The sequence below is a fragment of the Pipistrellus kuhlii genome, unplaced genomic scaffold, assembly GCF_014108245.1.
Source record: "Pipistrellus kuhlii isolate mPipKuh1 unplaced genomic scaffold, mPipKuh1.p scaffold_m20_p_1, whole genome shotgun sequence".
Classification (NCBI taxonomy): domain Eukaryota; kingdom Metazoa; phylum Chordata; class Mammalia; order Chiroptera; family Vespertilionidae; genus Pipistrellus; species Pipistrellus kuhlii.
The window spans coordinates 43594544-43608138 of NW_023425404.1; the positions used below are offsets into that span (position 1 = coordinate 43594544).

Below are 13595 nucleotides of genomic sequence, written 5' to 3' on the forward strand. Positions count from 1 at the left end.
TGTTTCCCTGAAAATAAGACCTAGCGCATGGAAAGATAAGACATCCCCTCAAAATAAGACCTAGCGCATGGAAAGATAAGACATCCCCTCAAAATCAGACCTAGCGCAACTTTGGGAGAAAAAATTAATATAAGACACTGCCTCATTTTTGGGGAAACGGTATTACTTGGCTGTCAGGAACTCAGTGTGGCTTGATTCTAAGTACACAAGGCTCATGTCAAAGGAGTGCCTTCTAGGCTTCTAGAATTCTCTTAGGTTCTCTTAAATTTTTGTATATACAGTGTGGAGCAAAAGTAGGTTTACAGCTGTTTGTATGGAAAATAATACAATAATTAATAAATACTAATACAAGAATTCACTGTTTCGTGTACTCACAGTTACAAACCTACTTATAAAATTCGCAAAACACTAGTCTGGGCCTGATAGAATGCCTACAAAGTGAGCAGCAGCATTAGAAAATTTTAACAAACATTTCAGAGCATTGAAATTCCCAATTCCCATTTGTCTAATCACTAAGCCTGTCTTTCTTTTATTCATTTCTATTGGTTATACTATTTGTGCTAATTATTAATAATAGAGAATTTGTGACTAAAGGATTAGCTAAGACTTCTTTAGTTTCTGTGAGATTGTAGTGTGATGAAATTTATAAGACCTGTTCCTCAAAATTACCTGCTTTCAGCATTTTAGGCAGAACTAGCTTTCAAGTTGGAATTTAAAAAGTGAATTCTCTTGAGACACTGTTGACTGGGGTCCAGGAACATACATAATATCATTTTAGTGGGATCTGGCGGGATTGGGGGGAGGGAGGGTTAATATATTTATTAAAATATCAGTGTGAATAAGTTAAATTATTAAAAAAATAAAACAACAACATAGTGAAATAGAAGTTAGAAGAACTTCCTGTACATTGTCTGATGTTTTTACCACCTGCAGGCTGCCATTGGTTATAGGGCTAATAACCTGAGTTACTTGTCCTATAACAGCTGCATTCTTCACAGTTGGTCATATTTACATATAGATCTCAAGTATACATACAAGTGCTAAAGCCTTTTAATTAGCTGTATAACTACATGTCAGCATACACTCGTTTTGTTTGTGTATTCATTGGCCCTCCTGTATGCCAGGCACTGTCCTGGGCATTGGTAAATAGAATGATGAATAGGCCCCTGCACACCTAACTAGACAAACAGCCTAAATTACAGTTGTGTAAATAATTGGATTGGGAACACATAAAGCTTATGAGAGAATTTCCCTATGCATCTGCTTCCCACTTGACTTGAAGTTTCACTGAAATCAGGGACTAAAAAAAAGTTAGAAGATTTTTCAACTTCTCCATTGGAAAATGTGCTGTTTGTGGCAGTGTATTCTTTAACTCCTTTCAATGCCTTTCACCCCTGCTTCCCTCTTTGGTGTTTTCTAACTCGTTCACAACTCTTCTTTTGCAACCTTCAATGTATCAGGTTTAATTTGGGTGCCCATGGCATATCAGAATCCATACTAGATATAACAGATGTGAAGAAACATACCTGAGGTAGGTTAAGTTCCTGGGTCTCAGTGGCAAAAAAATAAGGTCCAGACTGGTTATCTGAGCAGAGAGAGAAAGCATTCTGGCAATAATACAGACTAGTAGCCATGTAGACTGGATGTCCAGTTACGATTCACAAGGATTGGGAATTAGACACCAAGATGTTTTATACTAGAACCAGAGTTGATGTTTAGAGGCTGGCTAACTGATACAGAGTGAACAGCAAGAATGACCTGGATGCTAAGTCAACGAATACCTAAGGCTGATTTTCCATCCATGATTCCTCCTTGACTCAGAATTGGAATTCCGCTAGTAGGGTGAAAGAATTTGGGTAGGCAGACTAGATGAGATTTGGAAATAAGTCCTCAAATTTCTAACATTTTACATACACAGGAGATCTGGTTTAAGGCCTCATGTTATTATTGCTGTGTGTGTCTGAACAATCCTTTTACCTTTCTGAAGTCCAATTTCCTCATTATAAGTTACTATAAATGCATGCTCTTGCAGGTTCCTTTTATTATAGTTCGGTAATTCCTGAATTCCTACAAAAACCAAGTCTCAGCCTTCTTCTTTTTAAAAAAATCTTATGCCTGCCTTAATTTTCTTTGATGATACAGGGACTAAGCTTGGTTTTCATTAACTCTAAGTGCTTTTATGCACAAAACAGAACTTTGAAAATGCTTTATTTATAAACATATGTAATTGTACAGTTTTTCCAAGCATTCTGAGGATAATGTTTCTAAGTGGGATATCCTCTTGCTGTTTCTGGAACCATATGTGATCTAGGCCTTTTCCATAATATCTAAACTGAGAGAGCTTTAAGCCAGCAAGACAGACAGAAAGAAAAGAATAGCTATTTAGCCAAAACCGGTTTGGCTCAGTGGATAGAGCGTTGGCCTATGGACTGAAAGGTCCCAGGTTCGATTCCGACCTTGGTTGTGGGCACGTCCCCAGTAGGGCGTGTGCAAGAAGCAAAGAGGCAGCTGATCAATGTTTCTAACTATCTTTCCCTCTCCCTTCCTCTCTGTAAAAAAATCAATAAAATATATATATTTTAAAAAGAATAGCTATTTAAATTCTTTTACTACCAGGAATCCTTGAAAATATGTCTGTCTAAGTAGCTTTCTATAATCTATGCCCTGAGTTTGGTAGGGTAACTTTTGTGTAAAATGAAAAATATGAGCTTCAAGAACAAAAGTGGAAAAGTATTGAAGGTGAGGATAGATTTTAAAATCCAGACTCCCTGTACCAATTAAAATGTGTGCAGGTATATGGCTTAAGCAATCTAGTGGAAAGAGGAGTTATGAGACGAGCTGAAGGCCAAACAAAAGCGAAAGAAATGCTCTTGTGTCCTGAGTAAGAAATGCTCACAGCACGTAGACATAGGGGTGGGGGGTTTGGCATATGGTAGTTCCAGCCTTTTGGCCAATTAATAAATGGTTTGGTTTGGTTGTTTAAAAAAAGAGAAGAAAAATATGAGCTTCTGTAATTGAGAACTAAGAACTTTTTCCTTGGAGAAGGTTTTCCAATTACTAATAATGTATGTGGCAAATGATTTTTCAAATTTTGTTTCCTCATCTGAAAGTAAGGGACCACATCATTGCATTTATTCTTATTTTAAATTTAACAAACACTTATGTGTTGCTCACTAGGTGCCAGACAATATCCTAAAAATCTTACAAATAATAACTCAATCTAGTAACCACCCTCTGAAGGTTGATACCAGTATTATCCCCCGTTTAATAGATTAAAAAACGGAGGCAAGGAGAGGTCTTGTAACTTGTACAAAGCTGAACAACTGGCAAGTAGCAGAACTGGGTGCATGAGCTCACAGTTCATGCTCTTAACTGTTACTCTTTGCTACAGCATCTTGAGAATTAAACTGAAGAAGCACCTGATGAAACACTTTACAACTCAAAATGATGGTGATCATCTTTGTTTAAATTGAATGTTTGGGTCATGTAACAATTAAAACTTAGAGCCAGTTTTCAAAGAGCTAGATTATTATAAATTTAAAAAAAAGCATGCCTATGACTTAGATTTTCAGATGGCACCTCAGAACATTGCAATGCTTTAATCATAATTTTCACTTCAGTGGTTATTGTATGTCATTGTATAGCAGAAATATTTGGTTGAATTCAAACAAACCACATGCATGTCCAGAAAGCTGCTTTTAAAAGTGAGCCTGTAATACATCTGTGTGCAGATCACTTTGCTTTTTTCATAATAAGAGTGCTAAGGATTTTTAAAAATTCAGTTTATTTTGTTGTTTAACAACAACAAAAAATAAAGAATATTCTTGTACTGGGAGATACTATTCTGGGTGTGAAAATATTTAAGTGCAACAAATATTCCTAAAATAATATTGCACATTGAAGGTTGCTCTTTTGTTCACAGCCATAGCCACTATTTTTTGCACTTGTCAATAAAGTCAACATTGGATTTTACTCTCTGTGTAAGGACTTCTTCTCATAGTATATAAATCAAGAGGTGACAAAACCAGGATTCTAGCTTGCAATATACAGCTTTGAACAAGAAAATCGATGTCTTTGTACCTTGTTTCCTTCATCTAGAATTAAGGTAGATTAGGCTACGTGGTTTCTAAGATCCTTTTCTCAGTCAACACAGAAACACACAACACATGACTTTGAGATGGAAACCTAAGATCAGAAACGAAAAGTATTTCAATGTATGTAGGATTTAACTCATATGCATCTATGAAATATTAAGAATATTGTTATAAAGAAGTGGGTGGGAGCTTGTAAGCATGCTGAGTCTTTCCTGAAGTGATGGTTGATTTGCACTGACCTGCCCTTTCCCTTTTCACGGTCACTTGTGATCAGTACCCCAAGTTTGGGAGAAGGTTGGCTGAAGTAAGCAGTACAATCTGTCCATGGGACAGAGTGAAACTTACCCACATGGTGGTGAAATCCATGACCTTAAGGTTGTGCGCCAGCACCATGAAGTAACCCTTGATAGCCTAGATTGCTTACGTGAGTTCTGGGGAGCAGTGCAAAGTAAGTGAAAGATCAGTATGGAAATGGGTTTGGAAAGAAGTCTTTTGTGAAAAAAAATAGAGAGTCAGGAAAGCTCTTCAGAAAGCTCATAATTGGCGGAAAGGAGAGGAGGAAGGCATGTCTAGTAGCTAAGAGAGAGTAAGCAATGGTACCAGGTGGGAAATGAGTAGAGGGTCCTGTAAGGGAGCAGTTGGACTGGAAGAGAGGGGGCATGTAGGGAGCAGTGGAAGATGAGATGAGGAAGCAAAGGAGGAGACCACTGAGGCTTTGGAGGCGGAGTCTATCATTTGGAGGCCTCTCTATCATTCCAGCCCGCACCATTCACATCGAATCTTTCAGTGCTCTGTGTGGTGGCCCTGGCCCTCCTGTCAGGCGTAAAGGTTTACATTGGATTATTCAGCAGCTAGGAGACTGTTGTAGTAATTCAGGTGTGAAGTAATAAGAGCCTAGCTGGGTAATTGTCTTGAGGTTAAAAAGGAAGTATTTAAGTCCAAGACAGCTTTAAATAACACATCAGAAAGATTCAGTGAATAGATTTCATGGCCATAGGGAGGGAGACTCTCCTGCCCCTGCCCCATAGACTTAGAAGGGAACTTCTTTTTTCTGTTTTAGGGTTTGGCAACAAATTTGTAAGAATGATGATACTGCACATTTAATAATTACCTTGCTTTTATAGAAAGGGCTATTGTGATACATGAATGGCCATTGTGTTCAAAGAATACTAGGAAAAGTAGGCTTTTGTATTTATCATCTATACCCTTCAGAATAATTGACAATTCACAATAATTGACAACAAATGACATCTGTCCAAGCTTCCATCATTACCATCTACTGAGATCACTGGTGTCAAGGTCACCAGTGACCTTCTTATTGTCAAATCCAGTGGCCTCTTCTTTGTTTATATTTTATTAAACCTCACCAGTGTTTGATTCCATTAACCACACCCTCCTTGAAACTTTTCTTGTGTCTTTCAAGATACCATATTTGACAGCTGCTTATAGTGGTTCATCATCTACCCGATTGGTTCTTGTTGGAGGGCCCCAGGGCTGTATTAGGAGTTTCCTACATATTCCTCTGGGTAACTCTTGACTCTAAATACTTTCCAAATGCAAGTGATTCCTGGAACTATACCCCAACCCTGCACATCTACAATGACCTCCCATCTAGTATACCTACCTACTCTGAATCTTCTTTTCTGTTTTATTAGCCACACTAGAGCCCAATGCACGAAATTCGTGCGAGGGGCTCGGCCTTGCAGCCCCAGGATCGTCCAGAAGGTCGTTTGGCTGACCGGTCTAATTAGCATATTACACTTTTATTATTATAGATAGCAACCAGAGTGATGCTTTTAAAATGTAAGCCAGATCATACTATTTCTCCAGTTAAAATCCTTCAGTGGCTTCCCGTGGCATTTGGTATAAAACCTAAACCCCTTGTAGCTTCAACACCCTATCTAATCTAGTTCCTGGCCATCATTCTAAACTTCATGTCCTGCCACTTCCCTCTCTCCCACTGCCATTTCAGCCTCACTCAACCTCCTTTGAGTTCCAGAGACATTCCTCATTCATTCTCACCTTACACCCTCTGCTCAGAATGTTCTCGCCCCTATTTTTCAAAGGCTAGCTTCTTGTTCCGATCTCAGCTTAAATATTATCTGCTCAGAAAAGCCTCCCTTGAATACTCAGTATACAGCGTTCATACATCACTCTCACAGCACTTAGCACCATCTGATATTTTTCTTATTAGTTTGTTTTTGTTTTTCTCTGCTTCCACTAGAATGTCAGCTCCAATTCTCAGTATCTAGGGCAGTGCCTGGCACACAGTAGGTGTATGATGAATATTTGTTCAATAAATGAAGTCTTAAAACCTACTACATACTGGTTAAGTCAACTGAAAGTCCTATGCTTTGAGCATAACCTCTTCTGCTAATTCTTAACACCTATACTCAGATCCACCTATATATGTTTCTCATCAATATGAGATTCTAGCTTTTAGCTACCGTATTTTTCGGACCATAAGACGCACTTTTTTCCCCCCAGAAGTGGGGGGGAAAAGTCCCTGCGTCTTATGGTCCAAATATAGCCTACACATATACTTTTAAAAAAAAAGTTTTTTTACTTGCCAGGCTCTGTGTGGTCTCTGTGTGCTTGCCCAGCTCTAAAATGGTTCTAAATGCTGCTGTTTACTTTACAGGGTTGATTACATGTGTTTATGACTGTGATGTTGGGTTTTAATGCACATAAAATATTTTAGGACACTATTTGTTTCAGAATCTTTTTTTCTTCATTTCCCTTCTCTAAAAACTGGTGCGTCTTATGGTCCGGTGCGTCTTATGGTCCCAAAAATACGGTAATTTTTTTTGTTAAGTTATTAAGCCTAGGCCGGTGTGAGTCGGTTGGAGCGTCGTCCTGTATACCAAAAGGTCATGGGTTCAGTTCCCTGTCAGGGCACATACCTGGGCTGTGGATTGGATTCCCAGTTGGGGTACATAAAAGAGGCAACCAATTGATGCTTCTCTCTCTCAAATCAATAAACATATCTTGGTGAGAACTTTTTTTAAAGTTTATTTTTACAAAGACAGTAAAAGAAGTGTTTCAAACTGCTGAGTTCCAGTCTTTAACTCTAAAATCTGTGTAATTCACAAATTCCCCATGTATGTCTCCATAAAGTAGAACAAATCTACTTGTATTTATTTGCTTTTCAATAACTTTAAATCCTTGAAGGGTACAGCATTACACGGATTCTGTGTCTGATGGCCTTAGCAAGAAGGTTGCTTTGGAATTTGATACACACAATGCCACTGTTTCCATGAGCATGAGTTACCTCTCCCCAGGTTACTCTGGTTTTGTTTGGTTTGCCACCAAGAGTCACTGTGTTGTTCTTTGCCTTATACACATAAGCACATCTCTTGCCTAATTAGAATTCAGTTTCATCTCAAGGATAAACACCTTCAGTGTTGTTGGTTTGTTTGTTTTTTCTGGTTTTTTTTTTTTTTTTCATTCTTTACACTATTATAGATGTTCCCAACCCCCACCTCCTGCTCTGCCCGCCTCCACCCATCCCTTGCCCCCGCCCCTTCCCTCTGGCCAACACCACACTTTTGTCTGTGTCTATGGGTCATGCTATATGTTCTTTGGTTAATCCCTTCATCAAGTACCCCCTCCCCCTCTGACCGCTGCGGGTCTGTTCCATTTCTCCTATCCATGCTTCTGTTCCTGTTTGGTTCATCAGTTTATTTTGTTCATTAGTCTCCACATGTAAGTGAGATCATATGGTATTTGTCTTTTTCTGACTGGCTTATTTCTAAACACCTTCAGTTTTTGGGGTTTTTTTGGGTTTTTTGTTTTTGTTTTTGTTTTTGTTTACATTTCTTAATCATATCTTTATTTTATCTGTATCTTTGCATGTAAAGACTACATTAAACCAGCTGGCTTTTTATTACTGCTGTAGTATTTTTCATTTAGTAGTACATCACTCAACAGTGAAGAGTTCTTCAGTTACATTTAATCTCTTTCTGAGTTTGTGAGATTTAAATAAAATTGACTTTCCCATATATTTATTACCTAATGGGTGGTGGCTCAATGGGTTACTACTCATTAATGGTGAGTGGAATGGCAGTGAAAATTACAGTATTCATGGACCACGGTGGTGGTGGGACACTGTGTGACTGAGTTCCAGGCTGCTCTGGTCAGATGTCCATGGATGTCTGCAGAGGTCACGTTATCTGGTGATGATCTGATAAACACCTTCAGTTTTAAGAAGAGCTGTGTGCTCCCCCTGGTTCTAGAGACCCCACTTACAGCCAGCAAAAATGGCCTTGGACCACAGCCTTCTACACACTCCGTTGTTTTACAAGCCCTGTTCCCAGCAGGCATCCACAAGCTCCAAGAGGAAAGAGGAAGGTCACAAATTCCTATGTTAGGTAACCAAACTATGACCTACATAGTAGGGGTTCTACAAAACAATAACTAAAGTGTATGACACTAGATAGTGCTTTCATTTATATGTTACTTTTCAACTAATAGGCCTTATCATTTATCTAATTCTAGTCAGAGAATAGTAATTTATTTCAAATTTAGTTTATGGCCCTGGAGGATGTGATTCAGTTGGTTGGAACATTGTCCCATACACCTAAAGGTTTCAGGTTCTGTTCCCTGTCAGGACACATGTCAATGTTTCTCACATCAATGTTTCTCTCTGTCTCCCTTCTCTCTCTAAAACCAATTTAAAAATAATAATAATAAAAGGTAGTTTAATGTTTGTGTGTTTGCTTTATAGGACTGATAATAGTTTGTTAGTATGTGTATCTTTCAATGCATGTATGCATATGTATCCCACGAACACATAATCATAACGTTCTTATGAAACATTGTGTTTTCACTTACACTGTAGATACCTTTAACTTGTCAAAAGTAGATTTATTTTGGATATATACAACAGTATATTGAGCCAGTCTTATATTATTGGACATTTAAGTTTATTCCATTTTTTAAAACTGGTATAAACATTTTCAATCCCCTCAGTGACAGCCCTGACAATTGTTTATCAGTCTGTCCTTGAACCCTGTGATGAAGAATTTACTTCTCAAGTTAGTGGATTCGTCTCTGGATCCGCTCTGATTGTTCAGAATTTTTCCAGTGGCCAAATTGTTCACCTTTTTTTGTTGGACAGAAAAGATGACAAACTTTAAGAATATGGGTAAACTCCAGAGCCAGGCGAGCATGTCACTAAAAAGCAGCAAGTCCAGTCACATTTCTCAGCCAGACTGTGGTGTAACCCCAGTCCTCATGGCGGTCTTGGAGGAAAAGAGGGGCTCCGAACTAGGTTGTGTCTGGTTACTTTCCAATCTCCAATAGTCTCTCTCTCATAGCCTGTGAAACATGATAAAATTCTTTCTGATTTCTTCAGTGTTATAGTTTCCAAATCACTTACCTTTTGTAAAATGTATAACTAGTAGGTAAGCCTAGCCACATTTGTCTAAATTTGAAATACTTTTTGTTTTTGTAAAGGTAAATTAATTTTAGAGGTCCTGAAATCATAAAATTTCTGGAGTAACTTATTTTGTATTTGTCTTTAATATCATCAAATTATCAAATTATATCTATTGAGTTTTCTTTAACATGACCTGATATTTCCCAGTTGCTATTTATATTCTTTACTACAGTAAACTCTGCTCCCTGGTATTTTAGATGTTGACATTATCAAATTTAAACTGTGCAACTTTTCTAATGACTAGTGATTAATATTCTCATTAATTAAAATTCAGACACCCATAATTTTTTCCTGACAAATTTCTAAAGCTTGTCATCACATAGTCACATGCACGTAGGTAATACTTTATGTTTCATAATACCATTGTATAGTTCATACTGTTCCTTGTGATGCTTATGTAACAGTCACATAGTTAACTAATAGATAACTACTGTCATCTCTAATCTTCGTTTCAAATACTTCATATAAATATTCACTACTCTGGCTAAGTTCAAAAAGTCATCCAAAGGAATTCAGAACTTGGTTTTGGAGTTTACTATCTGAGGAGATAATGACCAAAATAACCCAATTTTAGTCAGATGTATTATTCAAAAGTGTTTTTTTTTAATAATAATAATTCAGTTTTTATTGCTTTAAATGTGATGATTCCTGATGTATAAGTAAGCCGCTCCTGCTAGTGCTTTGAGGTGAATTATATGCCTCTTGCAGGCATAAGGATAATGAGTGAAAGGGTCCTGTTAGCTCCAAAGATAACAAACACACTCTCGCATACTCCCCTTTCCACATGCCCTCCTCTCCTCCCTAATCTGACCAGGAAGTTTTCTCTCAGCAGTAGAAATACTAGACTTTTTTTGTTTGTTTGTTTAGTAGCACATAAATATGAGACATCAGTTAGTTTGTGGGCCACCCTTAGTAGCTGACAGTTAGGCGCCACTTAGCATTCCATAGATCAGGAGCCACTGCTCTACCACAGTTCTTAGCTCCCCAGAATTATCCTGTAAACTGAGGGAGGGACCAGGATGAGCCCAGAGAAATATTCCAGGAGCTAACATGCCATGTAGGCCATGGTAAGCCTGAGCTGGCCTTGAAAACCTGCAGAACCAGCAGAGAAAAAGACTGAATGGAATCTTTTTTATGTCTTTTGCTCCCCTCTGAAGGACACCATGATTTACCTTAGTGAGTCCTAGGAGAACATAGGGAAACCCTGATTTATGTATGACCTCATTGGGCCCTGGAGGAGAGTTGAAAGTCGAGACCTCTCCTTTTTCCCCACATTGGCACATTATTATACTAGAGGCCCAGCACACGAAATTTGTGAATAGGTAGGGTCCCTAAGCCTGGCCTGCAAATCACGTTCCCTGGCTCCCGCACCCCTGCCTCCTCCTTCCCTTGCTCCCTCAGTGCCCCACAGCCAACACTGGTCGCCCCTTAGTGGTCAGCGCATGTCACAACAAGCGATCAAACTCCCATTCTCCCAGTTGAACTCCCAAGGGAACACTGCATATTAGCCTTTAATATATATAGATTTAGGGCACTATTCCTAGAAACTAATTCTATACCATAAATATTCCAAAATGTATTATTAAAATATATTTTGTATATATATATTATTTTCATTTATAATTTTACAAACATAATATTAAAGTATGTAAAAACAAAATGTATAGCCAGAGTGAATGAAGACATGTATGGGGTGATTAAGAACCCATTTCCACATTTTTCCACTCAAGTTGCACTTTATCTTTTATGGTTCTGCTCAACAACTACCTCTTTTGCAAAATTTTACCACTATCTGAACTTCTTTGGAATATATTAAAAGTTGCAGTGTTCTCTTTGTCTTTAATATAATCTCTGAATTATAAACCATTTTAGGTTAAGAGCTATGTAAAACATAACACTCTGTCCCCCTGTGGCCTAACACAGTGTAGCAGGTACATACCTAAAATATATGTTGCTTAATTGGATTGCACAACAAACTGAATTTTGTGTGTGCACATGTGTGTACATGTGCATGTGTGTTCAACCTGTGGAGCAGGTTAGAAATTTTGAAAGTAATCTGTTTTTAAAAATTAGAACACTTGTAAGAAATTGAAAAATTACTGAAAATATCCGTAGGTTAGATTGTTTGAAACTGTGTAGTAACCAAAGAACATCACAATTTATGTATAGTAATTCGGGCCTGCATCGCCTGCTGGATAATTACAGCATTTCTCCCTCTGAAACTGCTACTATTTGAAAGGCAGAGAAGGTCCCCATGACTAGTGTCCACATCACAGAATTAAGGCTACGAAAATAAGGCACTAGTTAAGGAAGGGAGGAGGGAGGAAAGGAGAAGAGACATGCATCTGGATCTGCATATTTTTCTAATCTATAATAATAAAAGGGTAATATGCTAATTAGACTGGACATTCTTCCGGATATCCTTCCTTTTGAACAAAGCCAGAGCAGGCGGGTATCAAGGGAGAGATAGCAGAGGCCCCTGGCCATGGCAGCAGGGGGCAGGGGCCAGGGCCAAGGCCCTTGCACAAATTCATGCATCAGGCCTCTAGTATTTAATAATAGTAATAAAGCATCTTAACCTAAAAGGTGACATAATTTTAACCTTTGGCAAGTGTTGAAGGGTTTTGTGTGAAAACTATTATACTTGGCATCCAAAAATATAATTATCTATAGGATTAAAAAATGATATACCTAAATCTTTGGTATTTTAACTGAAGTTTGCATAAAACTAATTTTATGCTATAATTTTTATCAGTTTTGTCTTCACTGGAATTTTGAATTATGCATTATCCTCTGACTCTTTGTACCTTGTGAATCAAGAGTTTATTTTAATTGCCTCATTTTTATTCTCTTTTCAGTCCTTTGTTAGTGAATATACTTGAGTATGGAATGTGACATTTATTTTAGGCATAAAAGATGAGTTCTTACCAAGAGAGTTCATTAAAGCAAGGGTTCTTTTCTCTCTTTGTTTAAATACCAGATACTCTGGATGAATATTTTGAGTACGATGCAGAGGAGTTCTTGGTCTCCTTGGCCTTGTTAATAACAGAAGGACGAACACCTGAATGTTCTGTAAAAGGTCGTTCAGAAAGTTTCCATTGCCCTCCAGCGCAGTCCTGTTACCCAGTAACCACCAAACATGAATGCAGTGACAAGCTGGCCCAGGTAAGAACTATGTGTTGAGTGCTTTTTCTTTTTCTTTTATATAAACGACACAGATTCTGTCATCATCTTTATTACCCTGCAATTACAATGCCCACATTTAAATATAAAATCGGTCACAAACATAACGAAGAAATCCTAATCCTGGACCAAAGCCAACAACCTTGGCTCTTACACAAGCTCTGGGAGGCACTGAGTAGTTTTGCTGATCGGCAGGCGGTGGGCGGCCGATTTCAGACCTGCCTTCTCACTCGCCAGGTTTAACATTATATTTGCTGCTGATTCAGCTTTCTTTATTTTAGAATCTCAGCCCTGGCTCATTGACTTTATGTTCTTATTTATTTAGTGCTCTGATGTTAATAATTAATTTATCCACATTAACCAATTTTCTATATTTCTTTTTTTTTTTTTTTTAATGGGAGGATGCATTTTGCTATCATATTAATGTTTTGGGATAAAATATTGTTGAAATATTTATTTTGGTATGTACTGTCTAATTTGCCATAAGGATTTTTTCCCCAGTTAGTTTCTTAAATATAGTCCAAAATTTTTTAACTGGTATATATTGTATATATTTAATCTTGTACATATTGAGCATTTAATGAAAATGAGTTTTTAATATTTTAGACTTCGCTTAGAATGAATCTTTCCTCTGTAGTAATGATGTAATTAACAAACGAGGCAGTGTGGGGGGCCACCTCACGAAAGAGCAAAGATGTCCCCACCCCCACCCCCAACCAGGAAATTTGCATCATAAATGTTGTTCAAAACTAATTCTTGAACTATAGAGCTCGCAAGTGTGAATTCATTATTTAGTGAGGAAACCTAAATAGGCAAATCTACATTTCACATACAGATATGTTCTTTACAATTATAATTTTCAAAGTAAAATATAAACT

General features: G+C 37.7%; 1 protein-coding gene and 1 pseudogene across 10 annotated transcripts in view; one reads left to right on the forward strand and one right to left on the reverse strand.

The window, feature by feature from the left end:
• FAM214A (family with sequence similarity 214 member A) overlaps positions 1-13595 on the forward strand; it is an 81705-nt gene that overhangs the window by 43664 nt on the left and 24446 nt on the right. For 9 of the 10 annotated variants that reach the window (XR_006741797.1, XM_036441513.2, XM_036441502.2 and 6 more), the window contains one exon: positions 12515-12699. The exons of the other annotated variant lie outside the window; for it this stretch is intronic. Coding sequence is in view for 8 of the 9 variants with exons in the window: in XM_036441513.2 (XP_036297406.1) it covers positions 12515-12699 (185 nt within the window). In the remaining variant the exon portion in view is untranslated. The remainder of the gene's footprint in view (positions 1-12514; positions 12700-13595) is intronic. 10 annotated transcript variants of the gene reach the window in all.
• On the reverse strand, positions 7216-10600 carry LOC118732088 (annotated as a pseudogene).